Source organism: Macrosteles quadrilineatus, unplaced genomic scaffold (genome assembly GCF_028750875.1).
Source record: "Macrosteles quadrilineatus isolate MER2022 unplaced genomic scaffold, UCM_ALF_1.0 Scaffold_73__1_contigs__length_606889, whole genome shotgun sequence".
In the NCBI taxonomy this organism is placed as follows: Eukaryota; Metazoa; Arthropoda; class Insecta; order Hemiptera; family Cicadellidae; genus Macrosteles; species Macrosteles quadrilineatus.
This window is the reverse complement of record NW_026542666.1, coordinates 386,820-409,017: the sequence shown is the minus strand read 5'-3', so window position 1 is coordinate 409,017 and position 22,198 is coordinate 386,820. Positions and strand designations below refer to the sequence as shown.

The following is a 22,198-nucleotide window of genomic DNA, read 5'->3' as shown; positions in this document are numbered from 1 at the left end:
TTCCTGGAGTTTGAAAGTCCTAGTTGAAGCTGTAACTTATATATACTAATTATATGCATATTGCATTTTAAAGAGTTACCATAATTTGAATTTCACTGCGAGAAAGAGAGACATTGGTGGGGACTCAAACTTCAATGATAGAGACCCTGCCAGTTAAAACTTTTGATTGGCTAATGCCGTTTTTTTGCGGTGTGATCACTGATGCTCCCCTACTGGAATTTCTGTCCGCTCTGGGGTTAATGAAAGGTAGAGTAAGTGGCGAGTAAATTTTGCAGCTATATGTGTAGTAGGCATGCAATGAATGAATGAAGCCTTTTGTATTAATTGGTAATGCTGAATCATGGATGCACTACAAACATGTTGTATTGCCGTTTTTTTTAATATTCATTGCATTTAAGGTAGGTATCACATGTAATACTGTAGAGTTGTAAAAAATTTCACATTGTAATTATAATGTTTGTTCAATGTTCAGTCAAGTCTCTTAAGGAGGTCATGTTAAGATTCCAGGTTTGCTGTGCTAGGGATACTTAATCATTTGGCTTTTACTGTATTTAACTATACAATCTGTAAAAATGACAACAATATGTTTAATAACTCAAAAAACAAATGTCATATGTTTATTATTTTTCTTCAAGATAAACATTTATATTCAGAAAGTGCAAGACTATATAATCATGGTTCAAAATTTTAAGTTCTAGTGCAAGTAAGTTTACTACAATTGTAAGTATTTTATTCACTTAGGATCAAACTTATTATTTCAAACTTTTATGTAGGTACTTAACAAGTAATGCAGTGGCACAGTTAAATAATTGTCCTTAGTCTGTGAAAATATTCAACCATTTCAATGTTTGGATGTAATCATTGACTATTGGATACTGAAGTAAACATCCCATCTATTTGGACCAGCTGTGGCCAATTTTTTATTAAAAAAGAACCTAGTTGAGTGAGCCAGTCACAGAATGCGAGTGTCTAAATTTATATTTTATAAATTACCTTAATTTTGGTTCCTTAACAGGTTGATGGGTCATAACGGTTGCTATAGCTCACCATAAGTAATTCCCTAAGTTTGACTTGGTAAAAAGGTTTGTGTATTTGACAGCATTTAGTAATTTAGATCAGCGCAATCAATACGTGGCTCACATCAACTAGGACAATTTTGATAAAATATCTGGCTACAAATTAAAAATGGGGATGGAATGTCTAGTATTAATAGCAAAAGATGTAATAGGCTATTAAAACATTATTACCTACTAAAACATTAGGCCTATAACTGTTTGGAAACAAAGAATATTTTTCAGATCCTGTTTCATTTAAAAATTCTTTGACCATCCAGAATTTAGGGATACTACTTGTTGATTTCTACTGCATAACTTAATGGAAAACGTTTAAATTAAAACCCAAACCTCAGTAAGCCCACAGAGAAGTACCTACAGAGGAGGATACATTCAATGGTACACTTAAATGCTGGTGTCCAAAGCAAATTCGATTTCTTGTCCCCTTCCACTCTCCTTTCTCCCCCTCGCCATCAAAACTACAGGGCTGACTCTGTAAAAGCCCCTGTGCACTACAACTGCTGTACAAATGTGCTATATGTGGCAATTGTCGTTCGAGCTCTTCCTTGCTTGATATTAGTACATTTCAGCCACACACCAGAGCTAAAAGCGGACGGTTGTCCCATCAACTTGTATCCTCTGTATCTTGAATTATCTGTGGTAAACCTGAATATTCAATTGGAGTTAACAACATTATGTGCTTAAAAGGTATGCTGTAAACAATGTTAACAAGTAAGCAAAATTACTCTGGTTCAAGTTTGTACCATCGACTATTGGGTAGGCCTACCGAACTGAAGTAGACATCACATCTATATGTACCAGCTGTCGCCAATTTTATACTAAAAAAGAACCTAGTAATGTGATCCAGTCACAGAAAGAGTCTATTCAACCTTATTTTTTATTACTGACAAATGGTGAGGTCATTTTTTATTAAGGTCTAAATGATGAGTCATATAACAGTTTCTATAGCTCAAAATAAGTCGTTCCATTTGTTTGATTTCTTAAAAAAGTTTGTGTATTCCACAGAAATCAGTAACTTAAACCAGAAGAATCTGTTGCTGGCTCATATCAAGTACGACGATTTTGATAAAAAATACCCATGCTGCAGCAAACCTGCCTACTAAGCGAATTTCCATTTGCCCGGATTGATTTTCAATTAATCTATTAAATTAAACATTTATGTTTAAAGAGTACCTAAAAAACACCAGCCGTTCAAATTCATATACATATGTCCGTCAGCATGATAACTCGAGCAAAAGTTTTCCGATTTTGATTAAATTTGTAAACCTACGCTTATTCGACCGAGTTTATCTAGCATGATCAGACCATGGGAATGGGGTTTTATGGGGTAATAATTATTTAGTTTTTCTCCTTTTAGACCCTCAAAAAATAAAATTTCCCAAACTCTCTCTTGACCATTTTGAAGACCCTAAAAAACAAATAATTTAGTACATTGAAGAGTTTTTGTGTGAAGCATTTTGATGGTTCGAAACTTTTGATCCAATTTTCCTTGATCATTGCAGGACTTTCAATAAAATATTTCGAAACTTAACAGCTGGTCTCAGTAACAAAGCTACACAAGGTGTAACACCTCATCCTTAACTAATATTTAGGTTAAAATATGCACATAGGGGGTGTCCCATCTTAAATTAATATGCATATTTAAAGTTACTATTGATTAAATTGCACTTTTCTTATTTTGAAGTTGTTCTGCAATAAGTTTGTAGCTAGGTATATATTTTCCAGATGTCTTAAAAAAATGTCTCAGAATGTAGTAGTCTTTTAACCTAATCAATCGTGTTTTAATAAACATGTCATATTTCATTTCCAGAATCTAAAATGACGACTTCGCTGCATCCATCTGCAGCAATGGCGGTAGTATAATGTTTTAGATCTTTCAGTTCTTTTTACTATAACTAAACTATAAGTTCATAGTCTATTATTATATAAAACTGATTCATTTCTATAATGGTTTTTGAGTCGGGGATTTAGGGGTTTGAACCCCACCTTGACCATAAAACGTGGTTTTTTTTACAATTCAAATGGTTTATCTAGGGTAACATTTTTTTTATAATGTCCCTAAATAGCCTCAGAACGTAAGATTAGCGGTTAATTTTAGTGTCTGCACCCGATTTTTTTCTTTTCTTTTCATTCTACTAAAAATTCATTGCTGATTCTGAATAGGACGTTCTTTTTCCGCTTAAAACGACGATATAAACTCGGAAAACTACAAAAACAATAAAACACATTTTTTATCAAATTAAGTCATGTGGATACTCTAAATTCCCGGAATAACAAGCAGATCACGAATAATCTGCAAGACATTGATGAAAATGTGATACGATCAGTAATAACCCCAACTCATAGAGGATCGACTTGTGGGAATTCAGGAAGACATCCAATACGGTTTATCATCAGGAGAAAAGGGTAATTAGACGGTTAAAAGGACAATTTTACAGGTAATAGTGGGTAATTAGCCAGGAACAAAATTAACTTTATACTAGGTGAACCAGTGTGAATTCGCACAAATTATAAATTAGGATATTAAAATAGGGTACTTTCCTGTTAAAGGGAACATTCATTATTATCGATGATTTTTTTTTTCGATATATCGATATTTTTGTTTTCCGATCAGATCTATTACAAATTGACAACAACTAACTGATCTTGTTTAGGCTAAAATAGTCTATATGGATTAAGATATGAAACTATGTTCTAAGCTAACCTAACATAACCAACCAAACTTGCTGTACCTTTTAAAACTTCCGTTTGGGTTTGATAATAGACAAGCAAGTTTAACACGGAATTTTAAAATGTTACAGCAAGTTTGGTTAGTTATGTTAGGATATTTTTTTAGATCAGTTTCATATAGGGTAAGCGGGGGGAATTGGGTGGGCGGGGTAATTGGGTGGTAAAATCGTTAACAATTTTTATATTTTTTAATTATTGATATTTTAACATTTAAATGACATGTATGGACAGCCAATCTCTTCAAGAATAAGCCATAACCTTTTCAGATTTGTACCTTTAAACATTTAAAGGAGGGAAATAGTTTTAGGGACCCTTGTCATTTCGCGATTCTAAAAGTGGTATGCAAACTTTTTCAATCTTTCATATAAAATGCATTAAAATTTTCATACATGTGAAATTGCATTATTTTTCACCATAAAATGAATAAAAATATACCAAAGAACATGCCCAATACTTATTTTCATAATAAAACTACTTCTAATTTATTTATTTTTTTTCAAAAATGTTACCACCCAATTACCCCCTTACGGGAAATTGGGTGGTAAATTTTAAAACTGAGCTAATACTTTTTCCTTGGCTTAATTTAATTAAAAAAGGCAATAATAATAATATTTTGTATGAATATAATTCACACTAGAGTTTTTGTTTTGGTATTTCACCACTACCACCCAATTACCCCTATACCAATACCATTAACCCTATACCACTTAATACCCGTGAGTTCACTTCACATTGGACTGAACCCAGAAGACCTAAAAAAGTCACAAAATTGTATTATAGTTACTTAAATAGGCATAAAGACTGCAGTAGCGACTGAGCTGATGTAGTAAACTAGTGCATTAGGCCTACAGTACATTAGTTTATACAGCCTCCCTTGTTTTATATCGTGCGAAGGACTGGAAAATCGTGCCTCATTTTGTAAAGTTTCGAGACCATATTACATAATTTAAACCTTATTAGAGAAACATTTGTCCCTATTTTCCTGTTAATATTATTAATGTACTCTTTATATTATGAATTTAAAAACTGTAGGCCATAATATTTAATTGTGGTTAAAGATTTTTATTTATGTGCGTAGTTTAGGAAAAATATGTTTGTCACCACAAAATTTATGGTAAATTTTGTTTGTTTTTTACTAAGCCTAGTTAAAAATGTTGCTTTTAGTTTCCTTTATAACACCCAATTTCCCAACTTTAATTAGCATTTAGTGTTTATGGATTGTTGACCTACCACCCAATTACCCCCATGGGGGTAATTGGGTGGTAAAACACATTTAAATTTTTTTAATTTTTTGGGGGAATTGCGGGAAAAAAATAAAACATGAAAAAGATAGCTTTTTGTATTATAAAATTAATTAAGTAGGCATTTAACAACAAAAATAGGAAAAGTGGCCTAACCAGATACATTTGTAAAACATACCTCCCAATTCCCCCCGCTTACCCTACTGAACAATATTTATCGTAGTTGTCAGCTGATATTTTTCAATTTGTTAATATCGATATATCGAGAAAAAAATCATCGATAATAATGAATGTTCCCTTTAACAGGAAAGTACCTAAAATAGCAACGTCACGTCGTTAGAAGTTGCGTCGTTGTATCGGCGTTGGTCTTGAGCTTGATCGTTTACTATATGCATTCTAAGTTCTTTTTGCTGTTCAGTAGGAGTATTTTGCAGGACGGAGCTCATCATGCTGAAAACTTGCATGTATAGATTAATATCAACCAAATGTTGAATCAAAATGTGCATGAGTTCAGTGCTGCAAGAGCCATTAGCTTTGTTTAGCATTCTTTCTTGAGTAGCGGTTTCGACGTCGTAGATATAAATTTGGGAGATGCTCCCCTTCTGACGGTTGAAGGTTGCCGATTGAGTAATAAATTGTGTCGCGCACCTTATACATTAAAGGCCCTCCACCATTATGTTCTTCAATTTTAGCTCGAGTGCTGACCATCGCGAGCACGGAGTTGTACGATCTAATGTTCTCTTTTTAGTTTCTGCTCAAACGATTTGCTCCATTAAGTAGGCTCTGGCTATACAGTAATAGCTTTCTCGGTATGGTGGTAGATTCACTTTTCCTTTAAGGCAGCAGGATGAAAATCCTTCGCCTCATCCTCTCTGTTCTTCTTGAAAATTTAATGCCAAATTTCTTACATTTTAATGCCAACTCGCCAAGTGAATGCTGCTGAATTCTTGTATTTGTCAGTGTAAGTACACTAACTGTTCCAGCTTCTCATCTGGGCTCCTTTTGCATTGCTTGCCGTATATTGATTCGCCGTGTCCGACCGGCAATATTTCTTTGTCGTCGGGTCCTTGCGTTTAAACGAAAATATAATGTCCTATAGGTAAAATTTCTTTGTCGGGTTTCTAATTATTTTTAAAAAACATGCAAACTGTTTACATTTAAAAACCAAAACAGCTGGGATTTAATTTGTTTTTAACTAATGTATTGACATCTGTTTCAGAATATCAACACTCAAATAAATCACAATGTTATCCTTATGGAAGGGACTTTGAGGGCAGCCCACGCCTTTAAAAATATATATTTCGAAAATCTAAAGCCATTTTGCACATCTACACACCTAGACGAACATTTAGGTATATAATGAGGGGTTAAATCTTAAAACAAAAAAGCCTTATTGTTCACAAAGTTTCATGTCGCGTATTAAATATATAGATGAAAACACAAATTGAACACTGATATCATTTGTGGGAAGAGCAGCTCTGGGTTTATGCGGATTTGTGGATGCATTACGAGTTTTGAAGTTAGGTTAGATTAGGAAGGAAAATTGTAGATTATAGTCTACCGGGTTGTTAATTGTAATGAATCTCGTTGTTTCATGTTAGATCAAAATAAATATTGTACATTTCATGATCTGATTGTTATTCCTGTTAATTGGAGTACATCTGCATAACTTGTTTTAATTAAAAAGTCTTTTTTTTAGTTTTTTAAGGTTTTTGGGGTTTTTTCTCAATTTCTACAAAAAGAATGTCATTTTCAGAATCAGTGTTGACTTTTTAGTAAAATGAGAAAATTTCTGAAAATCTTTTTCGGACCCTAAAATGCATATTTAGTACTAATAACAAGAAATGTAATATGAAGGTTGTAGGTTAACCATACCAACATATTGTTGGACAGCTCTCTATTGATCAAAGACAGACGAATGGTGGAAGAGATGGATATGATTCCCTCCCAAATTTAATATATAGCATAGATAGAATTTATGTTGTGTGAGTTCGGATAGGTACATTAGTTTGAAGATGATGCGGTGCTGTGGGGTTAAAATGGGAAAGTTTTCCCTTCAAATCCTTTATAAGGATATAAGCTGCAAGAAGGTATAGGTACGGATAGTTTGTTCCTTATGTAGAATAGTTTTTCTTAATGTGTTTCAGGGAAGAAACATCATAGTCATACAGAGCGGCTGGTTGGTTTAGGTCTTTGTGTGGGTGTGTACAGAGCTAGAGTCAAAATCAGTGGCTGGTTTACTGAAATTTGATACCTTAAGCTCATTAAATATGCCTTAGCGTATTTTATTGGTGGTAAAAAAATATATATTAAACCAAATTTAATAAGGAAGTTAATAAAATATTTAGAAACAACTTGAAGGATTATGTAAACGTGTATTTAAGACATTTAAAATAGAATCTGACAATAAATGTTCTATATAGGCTATTTTGTATTATTTTTTCTGAATGAAATATATATAACTACAAATAGTTTACATTCTGGCTAAGAACAAGAGTAGGTCAATTTTTCTCTATTCTAAAACCATTAATCTTAATCTGATTTTTATTTTATCCAATGTATTTTGATTTATAGACAACAACTGTGAATGGAGGACAGACAGTGGTTGGACATCCCCTGATGGAGCCAGAGGTAATACAATGATCGTCATCTCCTTTGAGATATCTTCATCGTCTTCCACAATCACTGCACAATCATTATCATTTGAATATCTTCCTCAGTCACGAAAACATTATTACTTTCTTCCACTGTCGTGGAAAAATCCTAAATACCACGCAGTGGAAACGAATACATCATCTCCCGTGTTCACGGAAACGTTATCATCATCTTCTGCGATCTTGGCAATATTCTAATCACCTCCTAAAGTTGTAGAGATATCATCATCGTCTCTCGTGGTAATGACATTTTCATGAATTTAGCCTGTAACAACCGAAACATCATCATTTCGTCTTTTGTGTTGCAGCAAAATCATGAAAATTTCCCGTAGTCTTGTGGACATTATCGTCGTTTTCTGTGATCGTCGTCAAATTCTAATCGTCTCCCGTGGTTTGTGGACATAATCATTATCTCCCTCAGTCATGGCAAAATCCTATGAATATCCCCGTGGAAAGGGAAACATCATCATCGTCTTCCACGATCACTGCAAAATTCAGATTGTTTTTTCGAGGTCACGGAATTGGTATCGTCGTCACCCACGATTGTGGAAACGGCAATAATTTTGGATCCCGCGTTCTTTGTAGGTATCGGCATCGACTTTTGACGATCAGTTATCAATACCGATACCAATGCCTAAGTATTGGTGGTATTGAGAATCGACACATTCATAGTAAATATGCCGTATATGTTTTCTCTCATCAGAGTACGTTGCTAATGAACTAGATCTAATTAAAATTTTAATATAGATTAAACAATTCTTTATTATATTTTTTGCAGTTGACATTTTTCAGGTACTTTGGAGGCAAAAAAGTACATTTATCTAAATGGCACTGCATTTTCATTGTTAATAAAATTTATAATGCAAATGCTTTATACTGTATACTTTGTTGTTGTCAAAAAACCTTAACCTTGTTGTTTGTTGGCATGTTAAAATTGTACTCTTGGCAATCAAGAAAACCAGTATTTTCTTTCCAGGAAATACCTGAGAAAAGGTTTGAATTCTTTTAGGAGTTTTTTGACTGTCCAGTGTATGCTTAATAATTGCTTTATTAAAACCTGGAAACATTTTGTGTATTTTTTTTACATATCATACAAAAGCAACCAACACATGTTGGAAAACAGATTTTTTTTTTAATCTCTCTATTAATATTTTTTTCAGGCCTATGTTATATACAGTGTAGGACTCTAAAAATTAGCATGTTCAGTGATGTTATCTTGAAAATAAATACTAGAGAAATGAAATAGTAGCACTTTATGGGTGACAACAATATTGTTATTAATGTTATACTGTGTTTAAAAAAGTAATTTGTTTTTAGGCTGTAGTCACGGTGTACAAACTTATGCAACAACTTGAAACCCAGTCTTCTATTATAATTGAAGGGGTGGCGAATTATAATGCCGATAGGTAAGATCAACTTTTAAGCAGTAGTTATTTAAGTGTAAGGTTTAAAATGTCTCTCCATTTCAATATGTGTTATACAGGGTGGAACGAAGTTAGTGTTAAAAAATTGTATGTGTTAAACTACTAAGTATTGGTGACAAAATGGCACCAATTTAAGTTTCCATACCCTCACGGGTAGGGAATAACAGACAATTTAAGATTTTTTCAAAATATTTGTATTTGCTTACATAAAATGGCCATAAGTGCACTAAACATTGTTTTTATTCCAAATTAATTGTTATTTTTAGAATCCTCGTTAAATTTCCAATATTATTAGTACAAATTCATTGAGATGAAACATCTGTATAAGCCCTTATTTGGCAATGGAAGTTTGAATTTGTGATTTTTTAGAAAAAAGTAATAACTTTTTCCAAAGTTTTTCTATACTATACTGGACTGTAAAGAGTGTCAAATATTACTAAAAACTTGTGCAGTTAATAACCTTTAAAAATTATGCATAAACATCTACTGTTTGTTTAATTTGTCGTTCTCAAATTTATCTTGAAAAACACGGAACGGCTAATGTTTAATCTATATAAATAAAATTACAGTTTTGTCACTACATTGCTTAGAATCATGCGGTTTTTTGGTTATTTTTACGTTTCATAGTCTAAGAAAGCCGAAACGAGTCTTATCTCAATTTCTGTCTGTTTGTCTGTCCATTCTGTGACTCCGTCTGTAACGCCAAAATGTCATTTTACGCGGCCTACTCCTAGAAAACTAGAGTACCGATCAAGGTTTTAATCATTTTTCTGTATTTACTGGATTGGTGAGAGTGTCTTTGGCTATAAAAACATGGCCTCGCTTCTTCGAAAACAAAATAACGAACCACCAAAAACCCAATTTTGTTCGATTTTTGTCAAATTTTCTCCCAATTTATGTCTATTACATTACATTTTATGAAATAACGATCAGCTGTTTGGATTAGTTCTCACTTCTAGCTGTCACCGATATGTTTACATTAAAAGTTGTTTACAAATACCGCAACCATTTCCGATCAAGTTTTGTCAGCACATCCAAACCAAGTGAGATTAAAAACGTTGTGCCTTACTTAACCGGTTTAATTAATCGCAAGTGCAACGATTGTTCTTGAGTTTTGATAACCGGGGAAAATACCGTGAATCGAATCAGTGTTGTATTAGTGCAAGGAAACTTACATTTTTTTAATCATCGTCACCAATACCGTAGCTTACAAAGGTTTCCACTCATTGACGGCGCTTCAAGGACAGTTGTGTAAAGTGCAAAGTAAGAAATCACGACTGCAGTGGGTGATCGTGGATGTTGCTGCGATCTTGGAAGATATTTCTGATTTCGCTGTGATCGTACCGTAACAGAGGTTTAACTTAACAGATGTAGCTAAACTCGCTTGTCCAATGTGTCACTTTTGGTTTCTACTTACATTTCAACAACGATATCGGTACTTTTCCTACTTAGGAAATAAAACTACAAACGTACAAAACCCCAGATTTGTGAGTTTTTTGTCACATTTTCTCCGAATGTTTGCTAGATATATGTACCGATTATCGTTTAGAGATTATGTAATCTTAAGAAACGTTTGTTTGGATAAAGGTGGTTTCTTCAAACTGTCATTAATATGTTAACATTAAAAGCTGCTTACAAATAATGCTATTAATAGGAAATAACTTTGATTTTTGAAAACAAAAAAAAAAAAATTAAAACCAAAGGAGATTAATAACTTCGGTACCGGTACTGCACCGCATCAAGTGAAAGTTTTTTTTTTAGCAAACCATAGTGAGTTTTCAAAGCTTTACATTGTTTACGTTACATGTTACATGTTTTGTGGCCCGTGTGTATTTATTTATTTTTATAATTGCCAACTGATTAACACCTATAATACAGGATGATTAGAAGGACAGTTTGAATTAGTCGTAAGTACTACAGTTCTTTTCTCAAATGTAAACGTTGGTTTTTGGTACCGGTACTGCTACTTTTCCTTAGAACCGGTGGTAGCGTAGCAGTACCGGAAAGAATAATTTTTACATACAAACACATAACTATTTTCACTATTTATTTATAAACACTGCACCTTATTGCTTATTAAATTTAATTGATGTCTTTTACTTTTTTTTGTGTTTTCTGTCTGGACTCCAAAATGTTGTGTGGACTCAATTCTGTATTTGTGTGTGTATGTCTATTGGTAATGCATCAATGTCCTTATTTTTCATGGAAAAGACAAGAGCACCATTGTTAATAAAAATTTCAACCCGAATAAAGTGTGCAGTAGTGAGGTTGAGGTAGTGTTTTAACTACTTTTAACCAGTGTGAAAAGTAACTTTCAATTACAGGCCTACCTTAGGGCTATGCCTCATAGATCTATACTGTAAAGCAATTCCTTTCATCGTTAGATATAAAATATGGACTAACACGATCGGGTGACATTTAATTGCGAAGCATTCGTTTTGGCTTTGAAACTGTCAGATATTGTATTTGAGAAGGTTTATATGTATTCCTAAAGAGTTATAGTTTTGCCATCATATCTGGAAAAATGCACACTAAATATGCAAACCAACTCCTGTTCTGAATATAAGGTTTTTTTAACTTACTACAAGATTCCCGTACGTAGAACGGGCAAACAGCTAGTTTCCTATAAAAAAACATGTATTGGCTTCTATGATATGGCAGCAGCTGCTTGAAAAATCATTGAAATGGGTATTATTGCAATTTTCAGAATCCTTGTAAAATTCCTAATAAGAATATTGAGGAATTGTTAGGATTAACACTTTATGAACCTATGTTTTGTGATAAATCTTCACTTAGGGTTTTTTTCTTATTTTTTGGGATAACTTAAATATTGTTTACAGTGTTAGTTCATAGTACTTTCACCATAGTACATTCAACCGATGTGCGAGATTGACTTAATGCAAAATACACAACTTAAATGATAACAATGATAAAGATGGGTCATATGGTGTGGTTTGCTGGCATGCCAGGTCGCCAGATCTTAAGTCCACCGGACTTGTTTTGTGTGGCTATGTGTAGTACTTGGCCTCCTCATCTTTAGTGGAAGATAATAAGGAATTTTACAACTGGATAATGAATGCAGATGTGCTAGTCAGAGGAACGTTGTATTTTAATGTTACTGTTGGTGCCACGTGCAAAAAAACTTGGCTGTATATCAGGGAAAATAAAGGAGATTAACAAAAAAAACTCAAGTAGTTGGCATCAAATAGAAGGCAACTATTAAAACATAAAGGAAGTAAGGAACAGTTATTTAAGTTTAGAATATTGTGTGTTTTAGAATTAACTTTTAGTTTTTGTGTAAATAAGTTAAACTATATATTTATGAGGTTTTAACAATTATTTTAGTAAAGAAATATATCACTTGGCTGAGTTATTTCCATTAGCATGTGTCTAAGCACTACAGTCAATAAATTGGTATACCGTACTTTACTTAGGTTAATTTTGGGTTTTCGGTGAACATATTGACAACATTGTAAAGTGTAGTATCTACATAAAGAGGTTACTCCATTGGAAGTATTGGCTTATGATTGGAAAAAAATCTTAAGTTAAATGTACCATGTGTACCTAACTTTAAACAATATTCAATGTATTCAACAAATAAAAATAAAACTAGTTTAACATGTTTTCACAAAACATTACGTTTATATGGATGTTAATCCTAATAGATCTGTAATATTCTTACAATAAATCTCACAAGGATTCTAAAAATTACAATAAACCCTATTCAAATGAAATTGTTATTGCAGCTATTGCCATATTATTTAAGCAAATACATGTTATTTTAAAAGGAGGCGATTTTGGCCATTCCGTGTTTTTCAAGAGAAACCCTTAAATTTGAGAACGACAAATCTAACGAACAGTAGATGTTTATACATCATTTTAAAGGTTATTAACTGCAGAAGTTTTTAGTAATATTTGACACTCTCTAGAGTCCAGTGTAGTATAGAAAAAACTTTCAAAAAAGTAATTAATTTTTTCTAAAAAATCACAAATTCAAACTTCCATTGCCAAATAAGGGCTTATTAACAGCTGTGTCTAAGGAATGTTGGCCTTAGTCACTAACAAGACTACAAGATCGCGCCACTCATCCTACACTCATCTCCATTCATACTTGGCTTAAAATACCTACTTTGTATGGTCGCCATTTCATAGAACAGTATTAACAGTATTAATGAATTTGTACTAATAATATTGGAAATTTAACGAGGATTCATAAAATTACATTGAATTTGGAATAAAAACAATGTTTAGTGGACTTATGACCATTTTATGTAAGCAAATACAAATATTTAGAAAAAATCTTAAATTAACTGTTATTCCCTACTGTGAGGGTAAGGAAACTTAAATTAGTGCAATTTTGTCACCAATACTTAGTAGTTACACATACACACACAACACATACAACACATACAATTTTTTAACACTTACCTTTCCACTCTGTATAATTCAATTTGTTTTATGTCAGATATCCCACCATCTGTAGAAACATCATCCTCTCTTTTGTTTTACAATGTAAATTACCTATACAGTATATTATATTTATGATTGTTCTCACCATATTTATTCCGTATTTGCCAATAACCAACAATAATCATGTTATCATATTATTATATATATTACTAGCTGACCCGGCGAACTTCGTATCGCCTAAGTTATAGGTTTCCCCTAAGACCGATGGAAAGAAAGTACCGTTACGTTTAATTTTCAAGATGATCTCGTTCGCATCGCTCAATCACGTCCTGGTTGAAGTTCGTTCGCTACGCTCACTCACCTTTGGGTTGGAGCTCGTTCGCTACGCTCACTCACCTTTAGGTTGGAGCTCGTTCGCTGCGCTCACTTGCCTTCAGGTTAGCTCGTTCGCTACGCTAACTCGCCTCCAGGTTGAAGTTCGTTCGCTACGCTCACTCACCTTTTGGTTGCAAATTAGCTGTTGTCATAAATGTAAAAGAAATAATAGTGCTGCACCCTGTTGGTAATCCTTGTAACTTTAATGCTATTGAACATCATAGAACAGAACCAACTTGTTTAATTGAAACAGCTGTTAAGATTCATTAATTCCATTTCTCATAAGGTTAATATGGGAAACTCCAGAGCCACTGGGGCGGAGCCCTTTTAAGAATTTCGAAACGGGAAATAGTTTACGTCCGATTCGCATACCTACAGAATTTACACACCAAATTTCATAACGATCGGTGAAGTCGTTCCGGAGGAGTTTGCAGACAAACACTGTGACACGAGAATTTTATATATTAGATTATATCATATTATTAAAATATATATTATTATATCATATCTATATAAATAAAATTAGAGTTTTGTCTGTACATTGCTCAGAATCATAAACTTTTAGGTTATTTATACATTAGAGAAACCGAAACAAGTCTCATCTAAATTTCTGTCTGTCTTCCTGTTTGTTACGACCCAAGAGCCATTTTACGCAGCCTACTCCTGAAAAACGAGAGTACCTATCAAGTTCAAAATCATTTTAATGTATTCACTGGATTGGCGAGATTGTCTTTAGCCATTAAAATATGGCGTCACTACTTTGTAAATGAAATTACGGACGTTAAAAAACCCAATTTTGTGTGATTTTTTGTAAAGTTTTCTCCCAATGTTTAGCACATATTCTTCTATGAAATAACGAACAGCTGTTCAAATCAAGATTATTTCTTCTAGCTGTCACTGATATGTTTCCATTGAATGTTGTTTACAAATACCGCAACCATTTCCGATCACGTTTTGAAAGCAAATCCAAACCAATTAAGATTAAAAACGTTTTTCCTTACATAACGGATTTAATTAATCGCAAGTGCAATAATATTATGTAGGGTAACAGTAAATGAAAATAGAGATTCTTTGTGTATAAAATTGTTCTTGAGTTTTGATACCGGGAAATAGACCTTGAATCAGTGTTGTATATTGCTGGGAAAATTACATTTTTTAAATGAGCGTGTTCAGTCGAGACTCGGCACACGACCGACGCGCGTCTACTTGTCCATAGTAAAAATAAAAGTAGGCCTACTGTGTATTTATGTTTTATTCGTCATGTGTATAAGTGTACAGTTCGTGTATGTGTTTCGAAAACTCCAAGACGCACCTAATGGGGAAGCTCAAGACCTTATATTAGGACTGATGATGGTGATTTAATTTTGCCGAAATACATCTTCTGTAATAGGATACATTAGGATGGACCAGCGGACATAGGTAATTTAGCCTTTTATTGATTGTCATACCGATCCGGAACAACAACAAACGACATAAAATGAAGTTATGTATAATAAATAGTTTGGCCAGCATATCTGAAAATATGCAAACCAACTGTTGTTCTTTATATAAGAAGGTTTCAACTGATTACTATAAGATCCCCGTGCGTAGAACGGGTACACAGCTAGTTATTAAAATATAACAACAATATTTGTTATTGCAATATAACAATACCATATATTTTTACTTTCAAAATTAGTTAGTCCAAAGAAAATCTAAATTACTGTGGCAAGTTGGTACTTCATGTAAAATTCACCAGTTGTCCTATTCAACAAATGGACATGAGAACGGTTTCCAAACAAGCCTACATACAAAAATGGATTAAAAAACCTATAATTCCTCTTGATGTGGTTAGGTATAAGTTTTGTCAACATTCTGAATAAACATGTTTTATTTTAATTGTTTGACAAACTAAATTCATAAGTATATTCTGTTGTATGGATTTTTCTTGTAAACATTGTCTAGATTGAATACCAGTACCTCGGGATCAAGCTTTGCTTGGGTAAAATCATTGCCATTTATCCTGATCTTCTTTCCCAGTATATTTCTAATTAGTAAAATAATAGAGTGAAAATTTAAAAACGTACGTTTTCAGGAAAAGCACTTTGCAAATTTTTCCCCCTTTTTTCAAAACTTTTATTATTATTTTTATTTCATTAACATTTTAAGTTTCATAAAATGTCCATGGTAACGCAATATCTTTGGTAGTTTTTTTTTTAAAAGAGCATCTTTAGTGGAAAAACACAAAATCCTGTCACGACCATAACAGACGTTTAAATGAATATTAAAAATAGTTAATATTATTTTTATAACTATGTTTTGCTATAAAATAATTTACTTTTATGACCATTATACAATAAAAAGGTCACTGAGCTTTTGGTATATTTGGTCTTTCTAGAAAAAAATAAAAAAACTCAAAAAATTGAAAAAAAGCCAATAAAATCTTTTTAAGTTTGTATAACTCCGAAAAAACTTACCTGAGACCCGAAAAATCGTTATGTTTGTATAGGGGTGTGCTTCTTTTGTGTATAAAACATTGAAATATGACAATATTTTAATTTTTGAAATTTTTATGATAGAAATCATAAACGTGATGGTCAGGGACAAGTGGTACGGTCGTGAGTTTTCTGAAATAATCTAAATCTTTCTAAACAATCCTTCAATTATACTGTTAGTTATAATAAAAATATGTGTTTCAATTGAACTAAACTGTTCAATTTACAATCATATTAAAGTTATTGTCACGACCAAACACACTATAATCCATAAGGCTGGATTGGTCGTGAAAAAACCTGCGATGGTCGTGAAACTTTGGTCGTGAAATTACGTGTTATTTGGCTATGTTCTGGCGGTAGCCCTGCACCTCATGTTCGAGGATACAAAGTGGACTTCTAGATTAATCTAGCAATTGAAATATCTTATAAACAAAAATTAACACCATGTCTACTTCATCGAATGACTACATACGGTCATGGACACACCAAAATTACAAAAAACACAATCTTTCCTTTATTAATCTTGTAATTCCTCCTTTCAACTCGAAACGACCGGCACTACAATCCTGACGTACACCCCGAACTAGTCTCTCAAACCAACTGACTCCATCGACGCCAGGCTTGCCACTGTCGTGCTCCAAAGTTGAAATTTTTTCCCAAATGGTCGTGACGCCAAATCGAGGGACAGACTTATTTTGTCATGGTAGTCAGTTTGCAATGACAATAAAATTATAATATGCTCCTTTTTTCTAAGTTTAATAACCATTGATGACATAAAAATATGGCTTTATATATTTCGGCATGAATAAATAGTCTAAAAACAGCATGAAAGTTGGAAAATGTACCCTAGGGACACGTCATGGTCGTGAATTTTGAGACTTTAAAAATACGAAAAAAATACCTAGAACCTATTTAAAACCAAATAAATGTGTGTAACATGTTGCCCCCGTCCCAAAAAATATTAAAACACATAATAATAAACTACAAATCCAGTATCTACGAAGTAAAAGGCCAGGGACATGAAAACGTACGTTTTTAAATTTTCACTCAATAATATTTTAGATCACTTTGTTCTTGTAAGCAGCAGTTATGACCACTATAACCTGTAGGTCCCTTACTTGCCATTAGCTGAATGGACTATTAATTAACAGCTGTGTCTAAGGAATATGTCGGCCTTAGTCACTAACAAGACTACAAGATCGCATCACTCATCCTACACTTATCTCCATTCATACTTGGCTTAAAATACCTACTTTGCAATTGTATGGTCGCCATTTCATTGAAAACGTATTGAAGTAGCCTATGCGCTGTATACATGTTTTTCGTATTTTTGATCTTGTTTTCTCTCCTAATGAATTTAACCACGCCACATATGCCTCATTGTTTATTAATTAATAGTCCAGTGCAATTAGGTTATGACCCGGACAAAATTGATAACAGGCTGAAAATTGGTGGAAATGTTCAAAACAATGTCCTGAGTGGCCCACACAAAGTCCCAAGAAATCCCAGTTGGGGAACGGCCGCCATCTTGAAAAAACTGCCGCCATCTTGGAAATTTATATTTTTTGCTGTATCTTTTGAAGTAATAGTCCGAAAGGCATTATTTATGTCTCAAATTAAACGTTTTGGGCTCATGTATGAGGGTAATATATAATTAAAGAGTTTATTATGTTCTAAGCATTACTTTTATTTATATTAACCTAAAAATATCTATAATAATGATTTAGATACGGTTATGTCCCATTTGTTATACGAATTGTGGATATTTATAGGCATGCAAGGTGGATGGGATGCTCCCTGGTGTGGATTAACGTCCGCACTAGTGAGTACTATGACTATCCGCAGTACTATAATGTAGTTCGGATTCCATAAACTGTATGCCCCTAGTTGCCATTAGCTGCGTGGGCTACCAATTAACATCTGTGTCTAAGGAACATGTCGGCCTTAGTCACTAACAAGACTACAAGATCTTGCCACTCATCCTACACTCATCCTTCAGTCATATTTGTTTAAAATACGCACATAGTGGCGTCCCCATCTAAAATAATTGATATAAATATACAAAATAAGCTTTTTTCTCTTTTTTCATAATGTACTTGTTTAAGCCCTTAATCCTATTGCAATTTCTTGCACCCCACAATGCTTAGTCTTTGGAATTGGTTAAATATAAATATAATATCCATTTAACTATGACAAAGCTTTGAAAAGGAGACAATTAATACAGCTCATGCAATTATTACTGCAGCTCGACCACGATCTTTCATATCGCCCCTGCTGCTCGGCCTTCACAGACGGTATGGCTCGAAGTTGCTGTTAGACATTCTATCGTAGCTCGGAGTTTGCTCGACATACAAGATTGTCGTCAATTATGAGACTTCGATAGCTGATAATGTATCACCTTCATTAGATGACGGAGCTTACGTTCATTATGTTTTCGACAACATGGATTACAACGTTAAAACACTTTATGGACATGGTACTCTTCACGCCATGGGTGGCATTGAGTGCATAACACCAGCCGAAATGTGTCAATGCAAGTGCTCCTGTACCACGATCAGCAAATCATCCCAAAATCCCTGTACATCCCAAAAGCAAAAAGTGTCCTTCTATCTCATGGCTTTCAGCCAGTGACACCTTACCAACGTCCGCCTAAGCCTGTGACATCTCGTAGTGTTGGGAGATGTCAGTACAGCCCTGTCCGAAAATAAATAGTTGTAGATGCTTGTCTTGCTGACACCATATGGCTCATTAACTACCAACTGAGACAAGACTACAAGATCTCGCCACTCATCCTACACTCATCCTTCACTCATATTTGGTTAAAATACGCACAAACCAAGTCCATGTTGAAATGGATTCTTGGATACAGTACAACTTATGGAACCTTATGGTCTTAATTGTACCACGATGCATGGATACTGCACTGGACACGGATGTGCCAACCGCGCTAGTTACAAAGAAGATTACATCACCGTCAATATTATTTAACAGCGAGTAGTTACATTGTAAGTTTATATGCAATATTAAAATATAATGGTAATCAATTATAGCAACTAGATGATTCTATTTTTCAGATCAGAACAAACGAAATTATTAATTGCTTTTTCATAATTTATTTTTAACTTCATTGTTAAATTGTTGCTTTTCTAGGCAAGATTATATTTCCTGTTACCGATGTTGCTGTGCTCCTGCCATAGATTTAAGTTAGTTAAGTTTTCTGTTAAAATGCATGTTGTTACTACTTAGGCTTCTTGAATCCACATTGTAAATTAGTGATCTTGCTGTTGGAATAAATAAATAAATAAATGGCAAATTAAAGCATCTATGTGAATAAAAAGTCAATACCCCCCTCTCTAATATTTTCTAAGTTAATATACAGAGATGTCCTTTTGGGTGGTCGTCCAATCTTAGCAGGGAGTATTATTTTATGATTTTAAAATTTTTAAATATTCCCCAAAAAGGGGGGATTTTGGGGGAAACTCAAAAATTTAAACGTAAACCCCCTTCAAGTGACATCTCATTTTAATGTGATTACAAAAACTTTATGAATGGTGAAAACCAGAGTTTCCAATTTATCTTTATTAAAAATGGTAGCCCGTCAAACGTTATGGAACATCAATGGTAATATTGGTTCGTAATTGTAATAGTGGCTACCATTTTGGACAGAGGAGAGTACTCAAATATTTTAAAATCATAAAATGAAACTTCCTGCTAAAGCTGGGTTTTCCTAGCAGCGGAATCGGCCAGCGGAGAGAGGAACGCGGAGAGCGGAATTGAAATTAACATGGCATTCCGCTCCGCTTCTAGGAAAACAGTAACATTAAATTGCCTAAGACAAGCTGAGTCCGCTCTCCGCGTTCCTCTCTCCGCTGGCCGACTACGCGCCTAGGAAAACCCGGCTTAAGGTTGCATCACCACTAAAAGGATTACTCTGTAATATTTACTTAGGAACAAATTAGAGAGGGGGGGGGAATTACTTTTTACTACACAAGAAAATTAATGTGTAGTAAGTTCCCATTTAATATCGTCATTAAACTTTTGACGGGCTACCATTTTGGATAGAGAAGATATAGCGAACTCTGGTTTTCACCATTCTTTAAGTTTTTGTAAACACTTCAAGATGAAGTGTCACTTGAATAGGATTTACTTTAAAATTTTTGAGTTGTCCTCAAAATCTCCTTTTTTTTGGGGGACACTCAAAAATTTCAAAATCATCAAATGAAATTTCCTACTGTGGTTTCAACAACACCAAAAGGATATTTCTGTATATTTACTTAGAAAATTATTAGAGGGGGGGGTCTTGACTTTTTATTCACCCCTTATTTAACCAATTCCAAAGACTAAACATGGTGGATTGCAAGAAATATCAAAGGGTTAATGTCTTTAACAAGTCCACTAAGAACAAAAGAGAAAAAGCTACATTTTTTAAATATTTTGTAAATTTATATGATTTTTATAGATATATTTTTAGGTTAATATAAATAATATTTATGCTTAGAACGTATTAAACTCTTTAATTATATACTACCCTCATACATGAGTTCAAAACGCTTAATTTGAGACATAAATAATGCCTTCCGGACTATTACTTAAAAAAATACAGCAAAAAATCTAATTTTCCAAGATGACGGCAGTTTTTTCAAGATGGCAGCCGTTCCCCAACTGGGATTTCTTGGGACTTTGTGTGGGCCACTCAGGACATTGTTCTGAACGTTTCCACAAATTTTCAGCCTGTTATCAATTTTGTCCGGGTCAAGGTAATTTTTTGTCTAATTGCACTGGACTATAACTACTGTTTATTTCATTTACTGGCAATTTAGTAAGGCTTTAAAATATAAAAAATATAGCTACATATTTAACGATAAAGTCAGCTGGAGGAATCCGAAGGACCATTTGTGGTGCACTAGTTTACAAAAATTCTACATTAGACAAAGCTACCTTCCCTTCCCTTTGCATGTTTAGATTAGATTAGTCTACCGCAACAATGCAAATTAATGCTGGGGTGTGGCAGCGTGTAGAGTGTTGTGATCATTTATTAATCAACCAATAGAAATAGAAGATGCATTACGATAAGGAGTGTTTGAAATTCCACATAAAATAATAGTTAAATAAAAATTAATTAACTAAATACTGTCTCAAAAACAGGTATATTCGCAAATTATTCCATTTTATCTTCTCATTAATCTCCCTACTCCACAATGACCTATTTTGTTATTCATTTCATAGTAGGCTATAATATGCTCAATTGTATTGATATGACCGTTCCTATATCCTTAGCTCTGCATCCAAACGATCACATTGCCAGACCTGTAAACAGTATGCAATAGCTAATTTCCGCTGGCTGAATCAGGTTATTTGGTAAAAAATATTCATGGGTATATGGGAGCCCTTATAAGGCTCATGTTAAATTGTCCAAAGTTCATATACATATGGCGAAAACAGATTTTTTTTTAAATATCACTGGTCTAGAACTTATTTTTGATGCAAAACTTAGTTATATAGGTACCGTAAGTATAAATGTGTTTCTTGTTTCTTGGTGCCGATTTTGAGATCGAAGTAACAAATACTCAAAATTTACTCATTATATAGGAAAAGATAATAATATTATTGCAGGGTAATTTATTCAACCTAGTTTGCATGTAGAAAAAGTAGGCATGTTATTGGAGTTTGTACTCTTTATTTATATTTGTTGTACTGGTAATTATTATCTTGATAATTGTAGACTTTAAAGTCTTAACTCTTAATGAAGAGAATCCTATTTAATGCTTCACAAGTTGGCCTGAATCAAAGACGTAAACACTAGACAAACTAACCTCT

At 33.5% G+C, this 22,198-nt stretch overlaps 1 protein-coding gene across 2 annotated transcripts in view; it reads left to right on the top strand.

Annotated features, from left to right (window-relative positions):
• Positions 1–640: 640 nt before the first annotated feature.
• The window catches only part of LOC128981979 (mucin-2-like), a 115,739-nt gene continuing 94,181 nt past the window's right edge, over positions 641–22,198 (top strand). The window contains exons 1-4 of one of the 2 annotated variants that reach the window (XM_054401004.1): positions 641–703; positions 2,884–2,927; positions 7,619–7,675; positions 9,016–9,104. In XM_054401004.1, coding sequence (XP_054256979.1) covers positions 2,892–2,927; positions 7,619–7,675; positions 9,016–9,104 — 182 coding nt within the window. In that variant the 5' untranslated portion in view covers positions 641–703; positions 2,884–2,891. Of the gene's footprint in view, positions 721–2,883; positions 2,928–7,618; positions 7,676–9,015; positions 9,105–22,198 lie in introns of both variants that reach the window. The other variant, XM_054401003.1, reaches the window with a different exon arrangement.